This window comes from Ambystoma mexicanum, chromosome 3q (genome assembly GCF_040938575.1).
Source record: "Ambystoma mexicanum isolate Mex_15411 chromosome 3q, UKY_AmexF1_1, whole genome shotgun sequence".
NCBI classification, from domain to species: domain Eukaryota; kingdom Metazoa; phylum Chordata; class Amphibia; order Caudata; family Ambystomatidae; genus Ambystoma; species Ambystoma mexicanum.
In genome coordinates, this window is record NC_090926.1 from 1220089117 (window position 1) to 1220109560 (window position 20444).

At 48.3% G+C, this 20444-nt stretch overlaps 1 protein-coding gene across 3 annotated transcripts in view; it reads left to right on the plus strand.

Annotated features, from left to right (window-relative positions):
• BEST2 (bestrophin 2) overlaps positions 1 to 20444 on the plus strand; it is a 101873-nt gene that overhangs the window by 51003 nt on the left and 30426 nt on the right. For 2 of the 3 annotated variants that reach the window (XM_069604120.1, XM_069604121.1), the window contains exons 2-3: positions 3865 to 4047; positions 4321 to 4415. In XM_069604120.1, coding sequence (XP_069460221.1) covers positions 3896 to 4047; positions 4321 to 4415 — 247 coding nt within the window. In that variant the 5' untranslated portion in view covers positions 3865 to 3895. The remainder of the gene's footprint in view (positions 1 to 3864; positions 4048 to 4320; positions 4416 to 20444) is intronic. The other variant, XM_069604122.1, reaches the window with a different exon arrangement.

A 20444-nucleotide genomic window follows, 5' to 3' on the forward strand; every position in this document is an offset into this window, starting at 1 on the left:
GGAAGATACCTGAGAGTTTCAAACCAGCTGGCTGAGGAGAGCCGCGGACTTGGGGAGAACCCTGATTTGCACAGCGGCAAACCGGGCAAGACAGGCGGTGCCCAAGGTGCACTATGCCGTGAGCAGCCAACAGCAGGAGTGTCCAGAGGCTGCTATTCCCAGGAGGGACCTTCGTCTAAGGCTGAGAGAGATCCCTGAATCAGACATGCCAAGAGAAGCACGCTGGCAGCAGAACCTGAGTCCTGTCAAACTGAGGCACTTCCCAGGAGGGAACCCGATGCGAGAGGTGGTGTAAAAGAGGGAAGGGAACCGTTACAGAGCGGATGCCATATTGGGAAGCCAAATAGTGCCCGGAGGAAATGGAACACAACTGAGAAGCCATCTTAAAAGGTAGCCAGTGCCCCATTACATGCAAGGTAAAGAGGAGAGTGGGAGGCCTGGGAGAACAGGCGTAATACTAAAGGTGGACCGTGATACCTTTACAAAGCCGAACGTAAAGAGTGGATTTTCCTACTCATCCCAGTGTATGGCAAACTGATACAAAGAGTGGGCATCAAGACCTAACAAATACTACTCGTCCCAGTAGCTGGCACACTAAGAACAAGAAGAATCACGAGATTAATCATACTCTTCTCAGTGCGTGGCAAACTTGCAAGAAAAGAGTCCTGTAGATCAGAAGATTGAGCCATATAAAGACTCCACCAAACGGGGCCATTGAAAAGAGGAATAACAAAAGGCAGGAGAGCCCTGACAAGTGTATTTGCCTGATAAGAGGAAAGTATTGTGGATCACCAGTGGTCTACAAAGATGCAGTTGAACTGTAAAGAAACTGCAGAGAGAACTCTGAGAAATCAAAGGAACTCTTATTCAGAGGCCGGGAGGAGTTCCCTGAAGGAAATGGAAGAATTACTACAAGAAGTGGTGTGGCGCTGTCTAAAGATCCCCTATTGAGGAGAACTGTGCTGATTGGGCAATCCAGGAGAAGGGAGCCATTCTCCTGGGCCTGTTCTGTTTAGTGACAGTGGTAGGACAGGACAGGTTAGCTTTTGGAATAGAGGACAGACTCTTGATTTCGGACATCACTATTGATGACGAGCACCCTAGTTTAGTTTTGTTAGGCAGGGAAACCCTTAGGATAATGAAAGTTGGGAGTTTTCTTTATTATTTGATAATAAACATAGTTGAAACATGGCACCCATTGGTCTGTCTTCGCCTTCTGACCTACCACAGCTATCGATCAGAGTAGTGAATATTGCAATTGTAAAATGAAGGCATCCATGGGAGTATCGCAGGATTGTGGGGAAATCCCAGTACCTGAAGGTGGGAGACAGGGTTCTCTTGCCAAGTGATCATGAAGGAATATTAACCTTTGAAATTGACTCTAGTAAAGGTACCAAGCAGCTCTGAGACTGAAGGTTGTCTTGCTCAGTGACCAAGGGAATGTGTACATTTGAAAACAAGCCCGAGAAGAATATCGGAAGAAACCGTTTTTTCTTGGCCAAGGGGGAACGTGAAACCCATTACTAAAGATAATTATAATTTCTACTAAAAGACTCTATCTGAAGATTGTGAGGAATCTGAAGATTTTGAGAAATATATGTTTGTACGCTAAAGATCTTTTGCAACGGTGAGATTACATCTACTACCAGTGGGCCAGGCAGAAGTAGACACAAAGGCTGTTGTGCTAGCTTCCCTTTTCCCTTTAGTAAGGAATTTTCAAAGGTAGTAGGTGATTTAGGTTTCGGACAGAAAACCACTTTGGAATTGATGTGTACCCTTAGTTTTGCTTTGTTTGGTGCTTCCCTCCTAATGGTGGGCTAGTTATGCGTTTTTCTTTTAATTTGAAAAAAACAATTGAACATGTCAATAACCTGTTCAAAAATTAAAGTAAATGAGAAATGAGATTAGACCAGTATGAGGTTCCTATAGCTGTAGAGAGAGTGCTGCGAACTAGAGGTAGACAATCCCACGGATGCTTAATTCTTTCATTCTCCTTGAATATTCTTTTGAAGCGCCAGTGCTGGCCTAAAAGCAGCATTGTATAGAATGTATTTGTTACAGATCCATTACCATTTTGTCCAACTCTGTAGCATCCGAGCTGTAGTCCATTTTCAGAAAACCTTCAGTCATTGATGTTCGAGGACAGTTGCACCAAGGCATCAGTTTCCTTCGGCAGCGAGCAAAAGTAGGAAGCTAGGAACTCTCGCTGCATTGCCACATTGTCATCTGCAGAGAACTGCACCAGCATATGACCACGCACATTAGAGGTAGTACAGTCCTGTTGGTCAGAGTAGACCACACTTGTGGGGCAGTTGACGCCGATGTGTCTAGGACTACAAATCTCACAAGGCCATGAACATTAGCATAATTGGTACCCTAGACCGGAACCGAGCAGGCTCCGGCATTGAGTCAGCCCAATGAACCAGAAACGGATATCGGACCGTACAGAAAAACTATGATCCTCCGTATAAAAGCATAGTCTAAAATTACATCTGCATCTCAATGGCCATGAATCATTAAAAGGAAATTATTTCAGTTTCTTCATTGTGACCCACTGGTGTAAGGGATGCCAGTTTAGCAATCCAAAATGCCTGTAGATGAATTATGCCAGCTGTCTGCTACCACTTCCAGGATGCCTTGGCATTTGAGAGCATACAGAGGATGCCTGTGGCAGTTAAGGTGCCAGTAAGGGGCAGCGTAGCGTATTCTGTCCATTTGGTATGTTCATTTTCATGCACTTCTGCTTTAAATCAGTCCCTCTGCATCATCCACAAGGCTTTCTGTGGCCTGGGACCGCTCTACCTCCAACTTTCTCTTGCAAAACATCTTCCTTCTCTCGCTCACCGCTCATCCACCTCCAACTCTCCGCGGGTCAGACGCTTCTCCAAGCAGAGAGTTGGCGACAGATCTATCTCCTTGGCTGGGGCCTCCCTCTGGAACAGCCTCCCAGTCTCTCTCAAATTTGAACATAACCACCTGCGGTTCTGGAAGCAACTCGAGACCTTTTTTTACGCTTTCGCTTTCTCTCTTCCTCTCCCTGCTGATGCACCCAACTGCGCAGCGCGCTGGTCACCTGTCTGCTCTACGCACTGGTCAACTGTCCAGTTGCCCTTGCACTGCCTCCGGGCTCCCCAGCACTTAAGGGTCTGTATCCGCAGCCCTACAGTCTCTCTGCACTTATGAGACCCCTGCTGGCTACATTTGTGAGTTAACTGCACTCTTCAACCCCCCCCCCCCACTTCCCCTCCCCCCCTCTCCTCTCCCCTGGCATTTCTCCCATTGCCTCTTCCCTGCACTTTGCAATCTGAATTACACAAGTCCTAGCAAGATCGTTATTTTATCCTCCCTTTGTTTTCCCCTCCACGTCTTCTCACGCCTAGAAACACCTGTGTACAGGTGTTATAAATTCCACATTATATATCAATCCCAATAGCAAAAATATAGATGTGCACCAAATGCCCACCATTGTGCACCACCTTTCTCTGTGCCATTTATTGTGCAACAAATTAGCGATGGCCAGCTTACTCTGATACCCCTTCCCCCATGCTCCTGTGAGTAGCAGGGGGTACCTTAGACCCATATCGGCCCCAAATCCCACTGTACATCACTACTTTCTAAATCGTGCACTCTGTTGCTGTGTTTGTTATTGAGTTGGATGAACAATATTCAAATGGTGACGCAGTTATGCCTTGTGCCGTTTTATTCTTGTAACATGCTTCACGTGTCCTACGGGCAACTTTAAAGCACACATGTAGAACACCTCTGATCTTAGAAAGCGAGGTTGAGCACTGCAGTAGTGATGGTGGACAGCACATCCTGGCAACTGTATGTGTCTTTAACTTCAATTCTTAACTATTTGTTCAGACAGTGATTTCGGTGCACGCTTCCTACCACCATGACGGTCTCCTACACCGCACGAGTCTCCAACGTGCACTTCGGTGGGTTCTACAAGCTGCTTCTGCTATGGAGAGGAAGCATCTACAAGCTGCTCTACAAGGAGATCCTGGCCTTCTTCCTGGTCTACCTGATGCTCAGCCTCACGTACAGGTACATCCCGGGCCCAGCGGGAATCCCTACCCTTCCTCCAGGCCAATGACCAGCTCAGACTGCGATGGCAACCTCTCTTCTTTGTAAGGCTGGTCTTGGTGCTTCATGTGTCCTCATTCGTTCAAGTTTGGATGTAGTGCGGAGTATGCACAGTCCCCTCCACCATTTTTCCCCGCAGGGTGCACGGGCTAGGTTGTATTTGCTGGGTTCCAGGTTTCTCCTACGGGATTGCCTTGTACGATACACCATTGATGGTCTTTCCCTGTTCCCCAGGTTTATCCTAGGGGACGACCAGAAGCGCTCCTTCGAGAAGCTGTCCATCTACTGCGACAGCTACGCCAACCTTATACCCATGTCCTTTGTACTTGGTAAGTGCATAGAGGCCCTCTCTGGCGCGGGAGGGGGACAAATCTCGAGGACCAATGTCTGGTGGTCAGAAGATCTGTGGGTTCTAGATCAAAAGTCCATGTTTAAAATGTGAATCGGTATGAATTATGATTTTCAAGTTTGTTTTTTTTATTTTTTTTTTTTAAGTGTGGAATTTGGGTTTATCAGTGGTTTTCCAGTGTATACAAAAAAGTTTGATACATGTATAAGAGGCATAGTCTTTTTACAACCACTTCAACAGGCAAAGAAAAAATGCTTTCGACAAAATAAGACCATGTCACAGGCCCTTCTGTAATTCCTGATCTGTTCAGGCCTGTGCTCCCTGATTTTGTGGTTTCCCTGAGTTGGCCTGCGCTTTGTTGACCCCACGCTTAGCAGTCGGAATGGCACCTTATTTTCTATGAGGGGCTGCAGAGAGAAAGACCCTGCAAGACCTGGAGGGATGAGGTAGTGTCGGTCATGGTGGGCGTGATCCTGTTGACGGCCAGTAGGTTGGACGCAGTCCATTCTATGTCCATCTCTTCAGCTATATTTAAGCTAGGAATTGGAGGCACAGTCAGTCGCACGTTGGGCAATTGCATTTTCAAGCCCAACCGGGCCATTGGCCGCATGTCCAGTCATTGGTTGTGATCACAAGGTGGACAGTAATACCAGTGGGATACCACCCAATGTTAATTGCGTTAGCACCACCTGGTCTGGCGCGATTAGCGCCGGATCACGTGTTGGGCGGTATCGGGGAAATACCCCTTCCCCATTGGGTCCATTGGACCCAATGGGGCATTTTCGGTGCAATTACAGCACACCAATACTACCGGCAGTAATTGTGCTGAAAACGGGGCGTTAAATGGGATTTTCACTTTCTGATCGTCTGCAGAGCCTGGAGGAGCAGGAGCTCCCTCCATCTACTGCTGGAGCAGCAGCCAGCTCAGCATTGACGCCCCCGAGCACTGCCTGACCCCAGGTATGCCACAAGCGTCACTCAGCTGCATTTAGGAAAACGGCAGCGCGAGTGTTCTTTTCTCGGCAACTCGCGGCAGATTATTAATATCCGCGCCGCACCTACTCTGCCCAGTGTCCCTATTTTACCCAGGATTTGCCCCCCTCTTTGCACCTGGAGTGCATTCATCCACCATCAGGACCCACGAGGTCTGCACCATTCCAAGATGGCCGACCGTCACCTCATCAAGCCTCCACACGGCCCCACAGCACTGCAAGCATCATGATTGGCTCCTCTCCCCTACTTGTGAGCCAACCACAAGCCGGCAGGCTTGGAGCTGGCCCACCACCAAGGCACACACAAAGGCACTGTGCCTGTCTACGCCGTCAAGCCCAGGGCCACGACCCCTGCCCTCCATCTTATAGGGTAAGCATACTGCCCTCCCTCACAATTCTTCCTAACCCTGTAGCCAGTGACTTGAACTGTACCCCAGCCATCACGGACCTGGTGCACATGCACCTCGTAACACTGCCACGTCCGAGGTCCCCCTTCCACTGCTATGCTCATGAACTGCCACATAATGCTTAACCTGTATCTACTTAACCACCTACCAACCACTACTCCTGCGCAACCTTTATTAATATCCATTGCGTCAGGTTCTCGTACTGCGTTAGCATAAGTATCCAGCCCATATTAGCAACATGTCTTTTACCTGTTTTTCTGTAGCCTGATTGAAAGTGCCCATTTCTGCACTTTATTAGCAAATTCGAATCTAGCCTATGCCTGTTTTGCTGTAGCCTGATAAGTACCGAGACATTGCCAAATTAATTGCAACTCCTCACCTGCCTCCACACCTCAAGATACTTGAGAACCAACTACTCACGACATGCAGTTGTTGTCCTCTACCAGCCTCTACCTCACCCACATAGTCATTTTAGGATCTCTATCCTTCACTGCAAGCAGCTACCCTGCCAGCATCCCTAAGACACACCACGACCGCCAACTCACTCGTCCCTCCACCATGCTCCACTGCTCGGACCCTCCATCGAATCCCTAAACGACCCAGCCCTGTGGCTCAAGCACTTTGCAACCAAACCTACACCAAACCTCCCATGTACACTACAACATAGGAATATCAGACTTAGATCAAGACTGCCCAGACCACCCTGTATTCAGCGCAATCGCACCGCTCCTACTCAACCCAACCTACCCGCCACACCCAGCCCCCATCCGCCCCGTCCACCCCCACCTACTTCAGCGCTAAAGTGAGCCCTTATTAATGCAAGATCCCTCACAGCCCATGCCCTCGATATCGCAGACCTCATCACTGCCTATAACCTTGACTTCTTAGCCATTACCGAAACCTGGCTACATGATGCCTCTGGCCCACTCCTCGCCTTATCCCTACCCAAGGGCTATACCATCATTAGAAATGACCGTCACTCCAACCTGTCAAAAGGAGGAGTCGTCGCTTTCAGACATAGGGGCAAGATCACCATGAGAGCTGCAGACAACACACAATTCAGCGCTGCAGAATCACTATCAGTGAAACTTTCCCTCTCTCCCACCAACATAGCAACACTCCATCTTGTTTACAGACCTCCAGGTCCACTGGGCTCGTTTATTGATGATGTTGCCTCCACCATGTCGGCTAATACCAAGCCTAACTCCCAGATACTGCTATTAGGGGACTTCAACCTCGGCCTTTCTGATCCCAAGGACCACATGGCCTCTGAAGTTGACACTACCCTTTCCAACCTAGGCTTCCAGCAGCGCATTTGTGATCCTACACATAACAAGGGCAGAACGCTCGACTGGTTAGCTGACCTAAATTGTAACGCCAATGTCATCTCCAACGCTGCTTGCGATTGGTCTGACCATCATGTTATTACCTTCCTCTTGCCAGCCACCTACCCCCAGCCCACACCTACCATAGCCCCCGCTATACCAACCAGAAATAAAAGGATATCACCAGGGAGAAACTGCTTCCTCTCTTCCTCCCTTGCTTGAACACCTTCGCTTCACAGCATAAGGACAAGGATCCCACTGTTTCAGTAGACGCCTTCAACAGCCTGATGATCAAAGCCATTGAGAGCATAGCCCCACTAAAAATTTGCAAAGCCAAACAGTGCCACTTGGTTCACTCCGCAGCTTAACGCTCTGCACAAAGAAAAGCGCAAGGCCGAAGCCCTTTGGAAAAGTCATCCCAGCTCAGCTAATAAAGCCTCCTTACTGATCTCCTCTCTCAATTACAAGGAAGCCATCCTTCAAGCCAAAAAAGAGACCTATAATTCACGCATATCCCAAGCAGAATCCAACACAAGAGAATTATTTAAAATTCTCAAAGAATTAGAATCCCCCCTCACCTGCCCTTGACGTGTGCACCAAAGACAGCACTTGGTGTAATAATATACAAAACGCACTTCTTAACAAAATAACCACTTTGCAATCCAAAATCAACGCCAAACAAAACTCCCTCCACACTCCCATTTCTAGCAATACCCTGCCACCTAAAATAACCACCCCAGACTCCCCGGTGCCATTCAGCTTTACTCCGCTCACCGCTCTGGAGGTTGACAAAATCTTCTGCAACTTAAAACCATCCAATTGCCAAGGGGACGTATGTCCAGCCCAGATCATTAAGGAATCGGCTCATGACCTCGAACCTTTTATTACCACGTTTATCAATGCCTCCTTTCAATCGGGAGTGGTCCCTAACAACTTGAAGGATGCATGGGTCATCCCCCTCCTAAAAAAACCTACCTTAGATCCGGAGGTCCCAACCAACTACAGGCCCATCACGACGGTCCCTTTTCTGCTAAAAATCTTAGATAGAGCAGTGTATCTTCAGATACAGAACTACCTGGAAACGAACAATCTACTAGGCACGAGACAATCCTGCTTCAGACCTAAGCATGGTACGGAGACAGCCCTCCTAGATCTCAAAACCCAAATTGAGGACTTTAAAGACAAAGGCAAACTAGCCTTGCTATTACTATTAGACTTATCTGCAGCCTTCGATTTGGTTAACCACAAAATCCTCTGTCACCACCTGAAAACGGCCGCCCACTTCTTCGACAAGGCCACTAACTGGATTCAATCCTTCCTGGATAACAGACAGATGAGGGTATTCTCCCCTACCGCTTCTGCCGACCCTGTGCCAGTCCCTTGCAGGGGCCTCCAAGGATCGTGCGTATCCCCTACCCTCTATAATATTTTCACTAAACCGCTGTTTGATGTGCTTGACTATCTGGGTGTCACTTAGACTAACTATGCCGATGACACCCAGATACTCATCCCCATCACGGGCGATTACACAGTAGACTCGAAATCCTTAAATGACATATACTTCGTCATCCAAACCTGGATGGCTCAACATGAGCTCTGTCTCAATGACGACAAGACAGAGCTCCTCATCCTAGGCACACAGCAAAGACTTAACAAGCTGAACCCATTGTTCAGCTCCTTTTAATATCGATGGAAACTCCATAAAAGTTTCCAAAGACACTAAAAAGCTCGGAATCTACCTCGATTCCACTCTCTCCCTCCACAGACAAACGAATGCAGTTGCGGCCCCGCTGCTTACACTTGCAAGCTGATCACAACACGGCGCCCTTTTCTTTCCACTCATAACTGTACTATCCTTGCCAGGACTTTGGTCATGTCCAAACTGGACTACTGTAATGCACTGTACCAAGGCACTAACCAAGGCAACCTAGACAAACTCCAGGTCATTCAAAACAACGCCATCAGAGCAGCCCTTAATATCCCCAGATCAGCCCACATCACGGAAACCAGGAAGAACCTTCACTGGCTGTCAGTCACCCAAAGGATCTCTCTAAAATCGCTTGCCCTGACCTACAAATGCATGAATAACCTGGCCCCCATCTACCTCTCCTCACGGTTCACGCAGTATACCCCATCTCGATCTCTAAGATCTACCCTAAACCAGAGCCTAATGATCCCTAGATACAAGCTCCAAACAGCAGGTGGATCCAGCTGCCCAGTTTTGGCAGCCAAATTGTGGAACTCTGTCCCCCTACCATCAGAAACCTTTCTTCTCTGAATCTTTTCAAACACAAAGCCAAACATTGGCTAGTCTCATCTGATGACCAAGCTGCACTCTGGATACTTGATTACATATGTATCTCTGTACAAACTACCAATGTGTTTGATTACTATGTCAATTTAAATGTAACCTGAAATGTCGTAATGTTATGTAAACACTGTTGCTAAGATATGCGCCCGGTAGCCTCCGGGCCTGGTTTGCGCTATACAAATAAAACAAATACAAATACAGCAAAAGCTGGAGGCAACACTGCCCATTTAGCTGCCAACTCGAGATCACGTCAGTCCTTCAGTGCGGCAGTATTAGCGTTACCGCCACATTTAAGGGCTACTGCCCAACTTGTGATCAGGGCCATTGCCTCCAAATGGCTTGTGTGGTTTATCCTCTCCTATGGGGGGGGGAGGTGGGGGAGGTGAGACCGAGATGACAGGCCGATCCCTTTGCCAGCTACTTGTATAATGTATCAAGTGATGTGAAGACAACGTTATGCTGTGTATGTACACCGTTTATCTGGAGCACAATCCTTTCCCTATGATATTTGTACTTCTTTCACTTATAGCACGCAGTATAGAAATGCTAAGAACATCGTTAAGACCGTGCTGAGAATGCAGAAAGGCTGGCTGGTTGGGAAGGATGAAATTCGGAGCAGGGTCCCCCAGTCTTTTAAACTGGCGGACAAGAGGTGTGCTGGTCCCCGAATATGTTTGGAGCACAATAGAAACAGAGAGAAAACATTTATTTTTATTTGTGATTTGGTTTATCAAACTTTACAAAATTGCACATAAAACTATAAAGCAATTTAAAAACATTTCATTCACGAAAAGGAAAAAAGAGAACTGTTATTTATGTAATTTTATTTTTTCATTTGTAAAGCGCCTATACCCTCAGGGCGCTGTTGTAGACCAGTTACATTATACAAAGCTTATTCACAAAATCATCATAATTAATAAACCGTTATACTAACATAAATAAGAATAGAGCAGCAAGCACATTGTTACTAAATTCATTTGTGTCTCCTGCTGATAATACGAATAGTCATGTACAGCACCTATCACACTACGAGCGAGGCACACGGGCACACTATGACTTGTTTTAAGGATAAATGGCGCATTGTCGCTGGCTTCATTGGTTGTTTGCAGACCGAAAAAGTAGGTGAGAAAGCGGGTACAGCACAAGCCGTGCAATCTTCATTGCATACACAGGTCCTGATTGGCACAAGGAAGTACAGTCTTTGCCGTACACAAACTCTGATGGGCAGCAAAAGCTTTGCAACAATAACTTTGGGCAGCAAAAGCAGCGCAACAATAACTGATGGGCAAGCAAAAGCTTTGCAACAATAACGATGGGCAGCAAAAGCAGTGCAACGTTTATCAAACACAAATGGGACCAGTACAGAAAGTGCCATGCACCATCCCTGCTAATTTCATGTCTGCCTCACTCTTTGCAACCGTTACCCCTCAAATCCCACTCTTTTGTCTGCCATCCGTCATGCCTGACCCCACGCCCCCTCCCCCCCCTGCTCTCTAGGAAAATCTAGAAAAATATTATTTTGGCTAGCACCAGCCCACTTAAAGCCTGGGTTGTGTCCTTCTTGGTAAAGTTATCTCAACGTTTCCTGGGTTGGAAAGCCGCTTCGGGAACTGAAGTTGCTCCATCTGCACTTAAATTGAATACACAGGCCCGATACAAAAAATAAACTGCACGGTGTTAGGGGGAAGAGTACCAGTTTTATACATCCATCACAATGTTGAACCTTAACACCACACCTAAACTAGCACTGATGGTTTGCTAGCGGACACACCGGTGGATTTTACTGCACAAATGAGGTATGGGCCTTCTCAACCATTGGCTAGCCCAGTGGGGCTCGAGTGGGTTTGGGGCCTGCTGGCCATTGTGGGATGAACTGAAGGGGGTCCTTGTGTTGTCCTGTTGGACAGACCAATGCAGCTCGATTGACTGAAGTGTCTTTGACGTGTGTTCGTGTTTCTGCGCCCCAAGACTCGCGAGTTACCTAATACCAGCGCAATATAAACGAAATCGAAATAGAAATGGATCTGGAGAGGTCCCCCTATTTGCGCTGCACAGCATTTACAAGAAGCAGTATGACCGCGGTTCGAGTTTTTTGCTACTTTTTGCTCGCAAGAAAATACAAAGCCACAATTGGGCAAGAGCGCCTGCACATGCACCGGGAGCACCAGGAGATCGTTTGCGGGAAGAAAAGCTGTTCAGAAAATGGTGCGCAGGGTGACACTTCCGGGACAGCGCAGCTTCCTGCCATGACCGGAAGCTGCGCAAGTCCGCAGAGGTAGCTTTTGTGGTGGGGGTGAGAGGGCGGGGGTGCCAATATGGCGGCAGTGGGAAGCTGAGAGGCGCACTGCGCGCCAGGGGGCGGTCGCCCGCCCCGGCTGCGAGTGCCCGTCATGATGAAGATGCGTCGCGTTCTTATGAACCTCGGAAGGCGGACTCGATCCCCGACCGTGGGCTCACGGATCTCCAGTAACTCGCTGCGCTTCATGAGAACACCGCTGAAAAGATAACAACACCGCTGAAAAGATAACCTGGGTGGTGCCCGCTCTGCAGGGTCTACCATCATACCCCAGTGTAGTAAAATAAACTTCAGGAGGCAGGAGGCTGTGTGTTGTCCAAAAGGGCTTTATTGCAACAAACATAAATTTGCCCTTATAGATGATACAAGCGGTGCTGCAACATCAGGTGCCAACGTGGCCAACAACATAAGGGGCTGTAATGGTATGGCAGAGTCTCTGGCAAGTCCTGCCGAATTCCCGTGCTCGGAGGAGCCGGGGAGACGCTCCGATCGCGTCCTCCGCTTGTCCCCGTAATGCGCGCGTAGCGCGCGGGGGCGGGGCTTGGTCGGGCGCGAGATCTCGCGAGAGCGGGCGCTCTCGCGATATCTCTACACACCTCCCTTTATCAAAAGGGAAGTAGGTTCACTGTAACACAAAGTCATTGAATCTTACCGGTCTTTTGTGCTCCCTTCTGGGCCTCTCACTGGTTCCCGGGCAAGGTCCCTGCGGAACCGGTTCAGGGCTTACATAGGGTTCTTCCGGTTCACTCTCTGGTTCTTCTCTCTCTCCATCGCTTCTCCCTGGTTCTGGTTCTTCATTCCCCACATCCTCCTTTTCTGCTTCTGTGCGTGGGGTTTCTGGAGTCCTAAGTCTTTCTTGTCTGCGTTGATACAAAGCTACTCTTTCGAAGTTCCACGCGCGCCCGTCTTCTGTGCGGACATGATTTGTCCCTTTATGGGTAACTTGTATGGGTTGACTATACCGGGAACCTGTGTCTTGATCTTTCCTTGGTAGTTTGATTTTAACCCAGTCCCCCCTTTCAATGCTGGGCGCTTGCTTCGTTCTCCTTCTTCTGTCGCTCCACAGTTTCATGCGTGACTTGTTTCTTGTGATACGCCATACAACTTCTGACATGTCTACCTCTTCATCTATTCTTATTTTTGACAGCCAAGGCGGGATGAGCGTTGATGCCGCACTCCTCCCTCTCAACATTTTGAACGGGGATACATGGGTAATGCCATTCGGAGTGAGTCTATGTGCTGCTATGGCTTCCTTTGTAGTCTTGAGGGGGTCCATGCCCGAGGCCATTGCAAGTTGGATAGCCCCTTTTATGAACCTGTTCGCCCTTTCCACGAGTCCATTTGCTTGAGGGTGATACAGGGCCGCCTTCTTTTGCTTGATGTGGTTCTTTTTGAGAAACTCCTCCATGTCTTTAGAAACTAGTTGCACTCCATTGTCTGTAACTACTTCATTGGGGAGCCCTTCCCTTTGAAAAATTTCGGTGAGCACCTCTATAACCGTCTCTGTAGTTATGTTTGGAACAAACTCTGCTTCCACCCACTTGGATAGGTAGTCGACTAGTACAATTCCGTACTTGTGTTCTGCTGACATCGCTTCCAGGGGTCCGATAAAGTCTATGCCCACTTTGGACCATACTGTTTCAGGTATCTCGGTTGGTATGAGAGGTGCTTGGCGAATCTTCAATCTTTTGTCGCTGTTTAAACACTCGTGGCATCGCTCTATCATGGAGCGAATTTCTTGGTCCATGGATGGCCACCAATATGCTTCTCTGACTCTGCGGCGAGTCATCGTGTTTCCCAAGTGCCCCGCATGGGCCCTGCAGAGAATTGTGCGTCTCATTCCTGTGGGGGGGACGATTTGATCCGACTTCATGATTATCCCTTGTGTTTCGGATAACTCTTCTTGTACCTTCCAATATGGCCTCATGCCCTCAGGTAGCACCCTTTCATCTGGCCAGCCTTCTTTGATCCATTTTCGAATGGCGGACATGGTTGGGTCTTTTCCTTCTTCTTCTTGCCAGTGCTTTTCGCTGAGTTCAAGATATTCTGGCGTCCTTATGTCCGAGATGGAAGCAACAATGCACTCCCCTTGTAGAAATGGGGTAGCCCTTTCTTTGTTTTCCGGTAGTCTCGACATGCAGTCAGCCTGCGAGTTTTTCCAGCCAGATATGTGGTGGATTTCAAATGTATACTCTTGTAATTTCGCGGCAATGCGAGCTAGTCTGGGAGTGGAGGCTTTGGTGCCTCCGGGACTGAGCATATGGATGAGTGGTTTGTGATCTGTCACCAGCTTGAACTTGGTGCCCCACACATAAGTCCTGAAGTGCTCTACTGCCCATGCGCATGCTAGCATCTCTTTTTCGATGGTGGAGTAGTTCTGTTCTGCTTCAGATAGCGCCTTCGATGCAAAGGCCACCACATGTTCGGTGTCACCCCTCCTCTGCGTAAGTACTGCCCCCAGTCCGTATGCACTGGCATCAGTGGTGATGACTGTTTCCCACTTGGGATTGAACGGTTGAAGGCACGGGGCTTCCATAATATGTTGTTTTATGGTGTCTATCGCCGCCTTTTGGGGTTCTTGCATCAGGAATTCGGACCCCTTCTTGAGAAGATCACGTAGAGGTGACGTGGTTTCAGAAAATTTGGGTATGAATTTTGCGTAATATTCTGCTAAGCCTAAAAATGATCTCACCTCTTCCTTGTTGGTGGGATTGGGTGCTTTGATGATGGCTTGCATCAGGTTCTGTTTGGGGCTGATGCCCTTTTCTGAAATTTTGTATCCCAGGTACTCGACTTCTTTTACTCCAAACGAACATTTTTCGTATCGTAGGCGGACTCCCGCATCTTGTAACTTGTTGAGTACTAGTTTGAGAGTGGCATCATGTGTCGGTTTATCACCTGCATAGACTAATATGTCATCTTGGAAGTAAACTACATTTTTGACCTTTCGAAGGAGGGCATCCATCATGCGCTGAAACGCTGAGGCAGCTGATGATAATCCGAAGGGCATTTTGGTAAATTGGAATGTGCCAAACGGGGTGATGAATGCCGTGAGAGGTTTTGATTCTTCATGGAGCTGGATTTGGTGATATGCATTGCGCATATCTAGTTTTGAGAAGATTTTGGCCTCTTTCATTAAAAGTATGAGTTCATTTATGCTCGGAAGCGGATAATTGTCTGTGACGACTTCCAAGTTTAAGCTGCGCAGGTCTATACATACTCTTAATTCTTGCGAATGGGGTTTCTTTATGAGAACGACTGGGCTCAGCCATTCGGATGCTTCAATCTCTTCTATCACCCCTTCATTCTTCATTTTGTCCAACTGTTGTTTGAGGGTGTCCCTCGCTGTGGCTGGTACTGGTCTCACTCGGTGCTTGACAGGAATGGCATTCCTTTTGAGGACAATTTTGTGTAGAAAACCTTTGATGTGACCCGGCTCCTCCGAGAAAAGTGCTGGGTAATCGCTCTTGACTACGGTTTCGCTCCTCGCACCTATGGATAGGACTTGCTCTTCCGTGCTAGGGTCAAGTCTGATCTTTAATTTGTCTTGGTCATCCCAACCTAGCACTGGAGGCCCTTCGTGGCTGAAGTATATTCTGGTGTAAGTTTCCCTCCCTTTAAATTCGACTTTGCCGTTGATGTACCCTAGTAGTTCAACCGATGCTCCACCGAAAACCGTCGGCTTGTGTTTCGTGGTGAGTACTTTTACTTTTTCTTTCCCGAGCATATCTTTGTATGTTTGTAGGGGTAAGATGGTAAGGTCAGAGCCGGAGTCTGCCATGACCCTTGTCTCTCTGCCGTCGATCTTGATCATGCAGTGTGGCTTTTCTCTCCGGGCTCGTGTACTGTTCACCATGATTACGGTGGGCCTTCCTTCTTCCTCCGATGAGGAATCCCTTTCTGCCACGCGTTCTGAGGTCAGACTTGTGACTTTCTTGTTTCGCCATCTGCACACTATTGAGAAATGCCCTATGCGTTTGCATACTGTGCATTCTTTGTCTCTGGCTGGGCACTCTCTGTCGAACGCTAGGTGCTTTGTGCTGGTGCACCTATGGCACTTGAGGGGTTCTTTCTTGTTGGCTCTCCCTTCTCTTGAATCTGGAATGAACTTTTCTTTTCTGGGACGGAACCCTACTGCTTGTACCTCAGGGGAACTTTGGGTACCTGCAAACTCTTTTCTTCTTCCTGCCGTTTCTTCCACAGCCCTAGCTATTTCCACTGCCTTCTCCAACTGTACTTCTTTTTCCATGATGTATTTGTCTTGGACCTTCCGGCTGTTGGTGTGGACTATTAACATGTCGCATATCCGGTCCTCTGCATTGGTGCCGAAGTTGCACAAAGCTGCCAGTTCCCTCAATTTCGTGATATAGTCGTCGACAGGTTCTGACGGTTCTTGTTTCCGCGTGTAAAACCGAATCCTGTGGAGCACTGTGTTTTCCTTACTGGCAAACCTCTTTTCTATTCTTCTGACTGCCTCCTTGAACACATCATCATCGGCGTCTTCTACCGCAATCAAAGCCAGGCCCTCGAATATTCTTTGTCCTTCCACCCCTAGGGCGTTTAATAGCATGGCTCTGCGTCTTGCCGCCGTGAATCCTGCTCCCCCCATTGCCTCCACATACGTTGTAAACAGGGGCTGCCATTGTGGCCACGGTATAGCAGGCCTACCTGGCGTCTGTAAAAAGGGTGGGGGCGGTGTTGCTCCCTGCATGCTTCTGCGCGGTTCCTGGAGGTGGTCCTCGTCGCCAATTTATGTAGTAAAATAAACTTCAGGAGGCAGGAGGCTGTGTGTTGTCCAAAAGGGCTTTATTGCAACAAACATAAATTTGCCCTTATAGATGATACAAGCGGTGCTGCAACATCAGGTGCCAACGTGGCCAACAACATAAGGGGCTGTAATGGTATGGCAGAGTCTCTGGCAAGTCCTGCCGAATTCCCGTGCTCGGAGGAGCCGGGGAGACGCTCCGATCGCGTCCTCCGCTTGTCCCCGTAATGCGCGCGTAGCGCGCGGGGGCGGGGCTTGGTCGGGCGCGAGATCTCGCGAGAGCGGGCGCTCTCGCGATATCTCTACACCCAGCTTTCTGTGCAAGTATCGAAATGCCGGGCAATTCTCACCCACCAGCAACCATAGCTCTCAACCATTTGTGTAGCAAAGGCAGGTGAAAACCCGATTTTGTTTTTGGCGGGTGAGGCGCCCATTGGAATGAATGGGCGTGCAGGAGGCTTGGGGTGAGTCAGCCCTTTACAAGGCGGGTGACACCCGCCAAAAGCGTGTGATTTGAGAGCTATGACAGCTTTCTGTGCAAGTATCGAAATGCCGGGCAATTCTCACCCACCAGCAACCATAGCTCTCAACCATTTGTGTAGCAAAGGCGGGTGAAAACCCCGATTTTTTTTTTTTTTTTTGTTTTTGGTGGGTGAGAGCCCATTGAAATGAGTAGGCGTGCAGGAGGCTTGGTGGGCGAGTCGTGTTTTACAAGGTGGGTGACACCCGCCAAAAGCATGCAAGTTGAGAGCTGTGCCAGCAACCCCACCCAGGTGTGACTGCCTTCTTGGTTGTCTCTAGTGTGGAGTGGCACTAGTGCTGCTGTCTACTGGGTGCAGACAGTCACAGGTGCGATTCACTTTAACTTTGCAAACTACTTGGGTGAAATACCAACCGTTGGCAAACTTTTGACAGATATTGGAGCTCCAGTTGCCCCATGCCAAGTGTGCATAGTTTATCCAGTCCTGTGTATTTTTTATTTATTTGTTTTTCCTTTCTTGCTTGTTTTGTTCCCCCCCCCCCATTTCAAGCGCAAGCCTAATAGAAGCAGGATGTTAAGAAAAAACTAGACCGCTGCCCTTTTGTCACAGAATGGGCAGAGCTGGACTGGGAACCAAGAGGCCTTGGAAATCATTTTCAAGTGCCCTCCTATTACACATTTTCAGCAAGTCTAATCCTTTTCCTATGGAAAAACTGGGTTACCGCACACAAGGCCTAGGGTGCAGAGGCCAAGCGGGAAGTCTCCAGAGTTCCCAATAGGCCAGTCAGCCCCTGGACCCAGGGCGCACAAGTTCTACCGGGAAGTCTCCAAAGGTCTCTATAAGCCAGTTCACCCGTTCGCATGGGGATTTGACCTCTGCAGATGACCCCTTAGCTTGGACTAACTAGTGGGGCAAACTTCAGTTTGGTTAACAGCAGTGCTAAACTCTGAGGAATGGGTATAGATTATCGGTATTGAGATGTCAAAGGAGGGTTGACATTACTTTAAGAGCAATTTAACTCTTTATATTGGAATTTCTCCGGACCCCAAAACCCTATTGGCCTCATCTGCACAGAAATGTTGTCAGACTCGACCACCGATTAATCCAGACCTAAATACAAAATGGGTGAAAAGGGTGCAGCTGTCCCTTATGATCCAAACACATCCACAGATGGTGGTATCCCCGCCCCTTAAAGCGGGGCACGTAGACCAGTGGTGCTCAGTCAAAATAATCAATGGGGTACGACGACGATACTGGGGCTGAATGTCCCCTTGAATTCCTTGCAGGGGGCAACCTCTATATCCTCCCATATTTTCAAATGACTCCCTTCATTCTGGGTGGGGAGATAGTTGAGGACGCCCAAAGCGACACATTCTACACCAATTAGCTTTTTGCGCGTCTCCAAAATGAATCCACAGAAATTGATCGGACCATTCAGCAAGCCATTAAAAAAGAAAAATTACATTTTCTTTATTTTTTTAAATTTTTTTTTTTTAAATCTAGGCCAAAAGGCAGGCACTAAATCAGCAAGTCGGTCAGGCTGAAGAACTTTCAAGGAACAAATTAAGCATTCTGGCCATCATTGGAACGCTTCATAATATTCAGATGCACTGGTGAAAATGTAAGTAAATCAAAATAAAAAAATACCCTGGTCCCATTGTATTACCCAAATTCGCTAAACTAAATGCCAACCAGGCCTCTGATTGCCAAACATCTGCTCAGATGGGCTTGATGGCTAACGCTTAGCCAACAGCTGCCACCTTGGAAATTGTCCACGTAAAGGAGGGGCTGGTTTTACCTCAACAGAACTCCATTAGGAAACCTACTCTTGCAGCCAATAAGCCTAGCAAGATGTGTGCTCAGTTTCACCTTTCAGAAGTGATTTAATGGGGGTGGGCGGAGGGTGCGGGGGCTCGGTTGTGATAATTGCCTAAATACTAAGACTAGACCGAATCCAATGCAACATGATTGCTAAGGTACAGCAGGCAACGTGGTTATATTTTGCTGAAATGTAGCAACAGTCCATCTTAAGGCAGGACACTTGGAAAGCCCTGGAAGTAGGGCAAAGTGGAGGAGGAGCCTGAGATTACGCAATAATCCTAGTGATTTAGCACCAATTAGTAGGATAATCAAAACATATCAGACTTCTGATTTCCCGATATTTAGAATTTATTCGGCCACCTTTTGTTAGGTCTTCGATTGGAGGGCTGCAAGGTTTCCAATTCTTCAGGCCTCTCCGACTTGGACGGAACATTTTCTTTTAAATGTTGATGAGTTCCCAGATTACAATGGTGGGAAAAACGGAGACCCACAATGCTCTAGTCCTAATTTTTAAAGGTGGAATTTATTTTCCTGCGCCTCGCAATGCCATGGGCAGACACCTTTATTTCTAGTGCCCGCGCAATTGGACGCTTTTTTGAAGTGTGTGGCGAATCCAGGGAGTTTGTCCCTTCTCCCCAGTGGGTGCCGCCCACTTTGGGACTAGGGAGGTGCGAGCCTGCTAACCTACACACCCCTAAGGAGACAGGGAAAGCAGGATCCTTCTGGGGGTGACGTCCCAAGGGGATTTTATTCATCTTTCCTCCTGTGAAACGTCCCATGTATTTGTTGGCTACATGGGGATTGAGCAATAACCGTGTACTTGTGACCCTTTAGAATTGGCTGACAGTTTCTGGTCCTTCTGTTCGACACCTGTTCTAAGAAACCCAGAATCAATGCAACATTCCTTCTTGTTGCAGCTGGAGTGATAAAGGTGATGAGGGAACAACAACTGAGATAGGAACTTGCAGCAGATGTTCCGCGGAGGACCTTCCGCTTGAAGGTCGGAGTTCAGCAGCAGGCTGACGTGGCGGGCGTCCGGTGCGGAGCAGGAAAGGAGCCTGCAGATAGATGTGGATAGCAGGTTGGTCTGGAGACAGTCGGGCTTGACCGAGCGGATGGTAAAGCACCAATCAACTAACAAGCGGGGAACCGGTATCCACGGTGCCGATGAGCCATACTACCTACGTCCGAAGAGGAGCCAAGCCACAGTCCTGTGACAGCCAAAGCAACCGCCTCCACTGAGGAACACTGCCACGACACAGAAGGTATGCAATGGTTGCAGGGAGGAGGGAAGGGAAGTCCGGGCAATACCCCATGGGGGGGTGAGAAACCTGAACCCTTCACAGGGTAAATGCCAGATGACCCCTAGAAGGGGTGAGAGCCAATACCCCACGGTGGTGTGAGAAACGGGAGTGTCTTTGACAGGGTAAAAGCCCATCAACCCCAGGAGGGGGTGAAAGATACAACGCACCACGTTGAGGTGAGAAACCAAATGGCCCTTGCCAGGGTGAAAGCAAAATGACCCCAAGGTTGGGTGAGAAACAGATGAATACAAACCGGAGTGAAAGAATCCATACTACATCAAGGACTCCCTATCCTAGAAGTAAAAT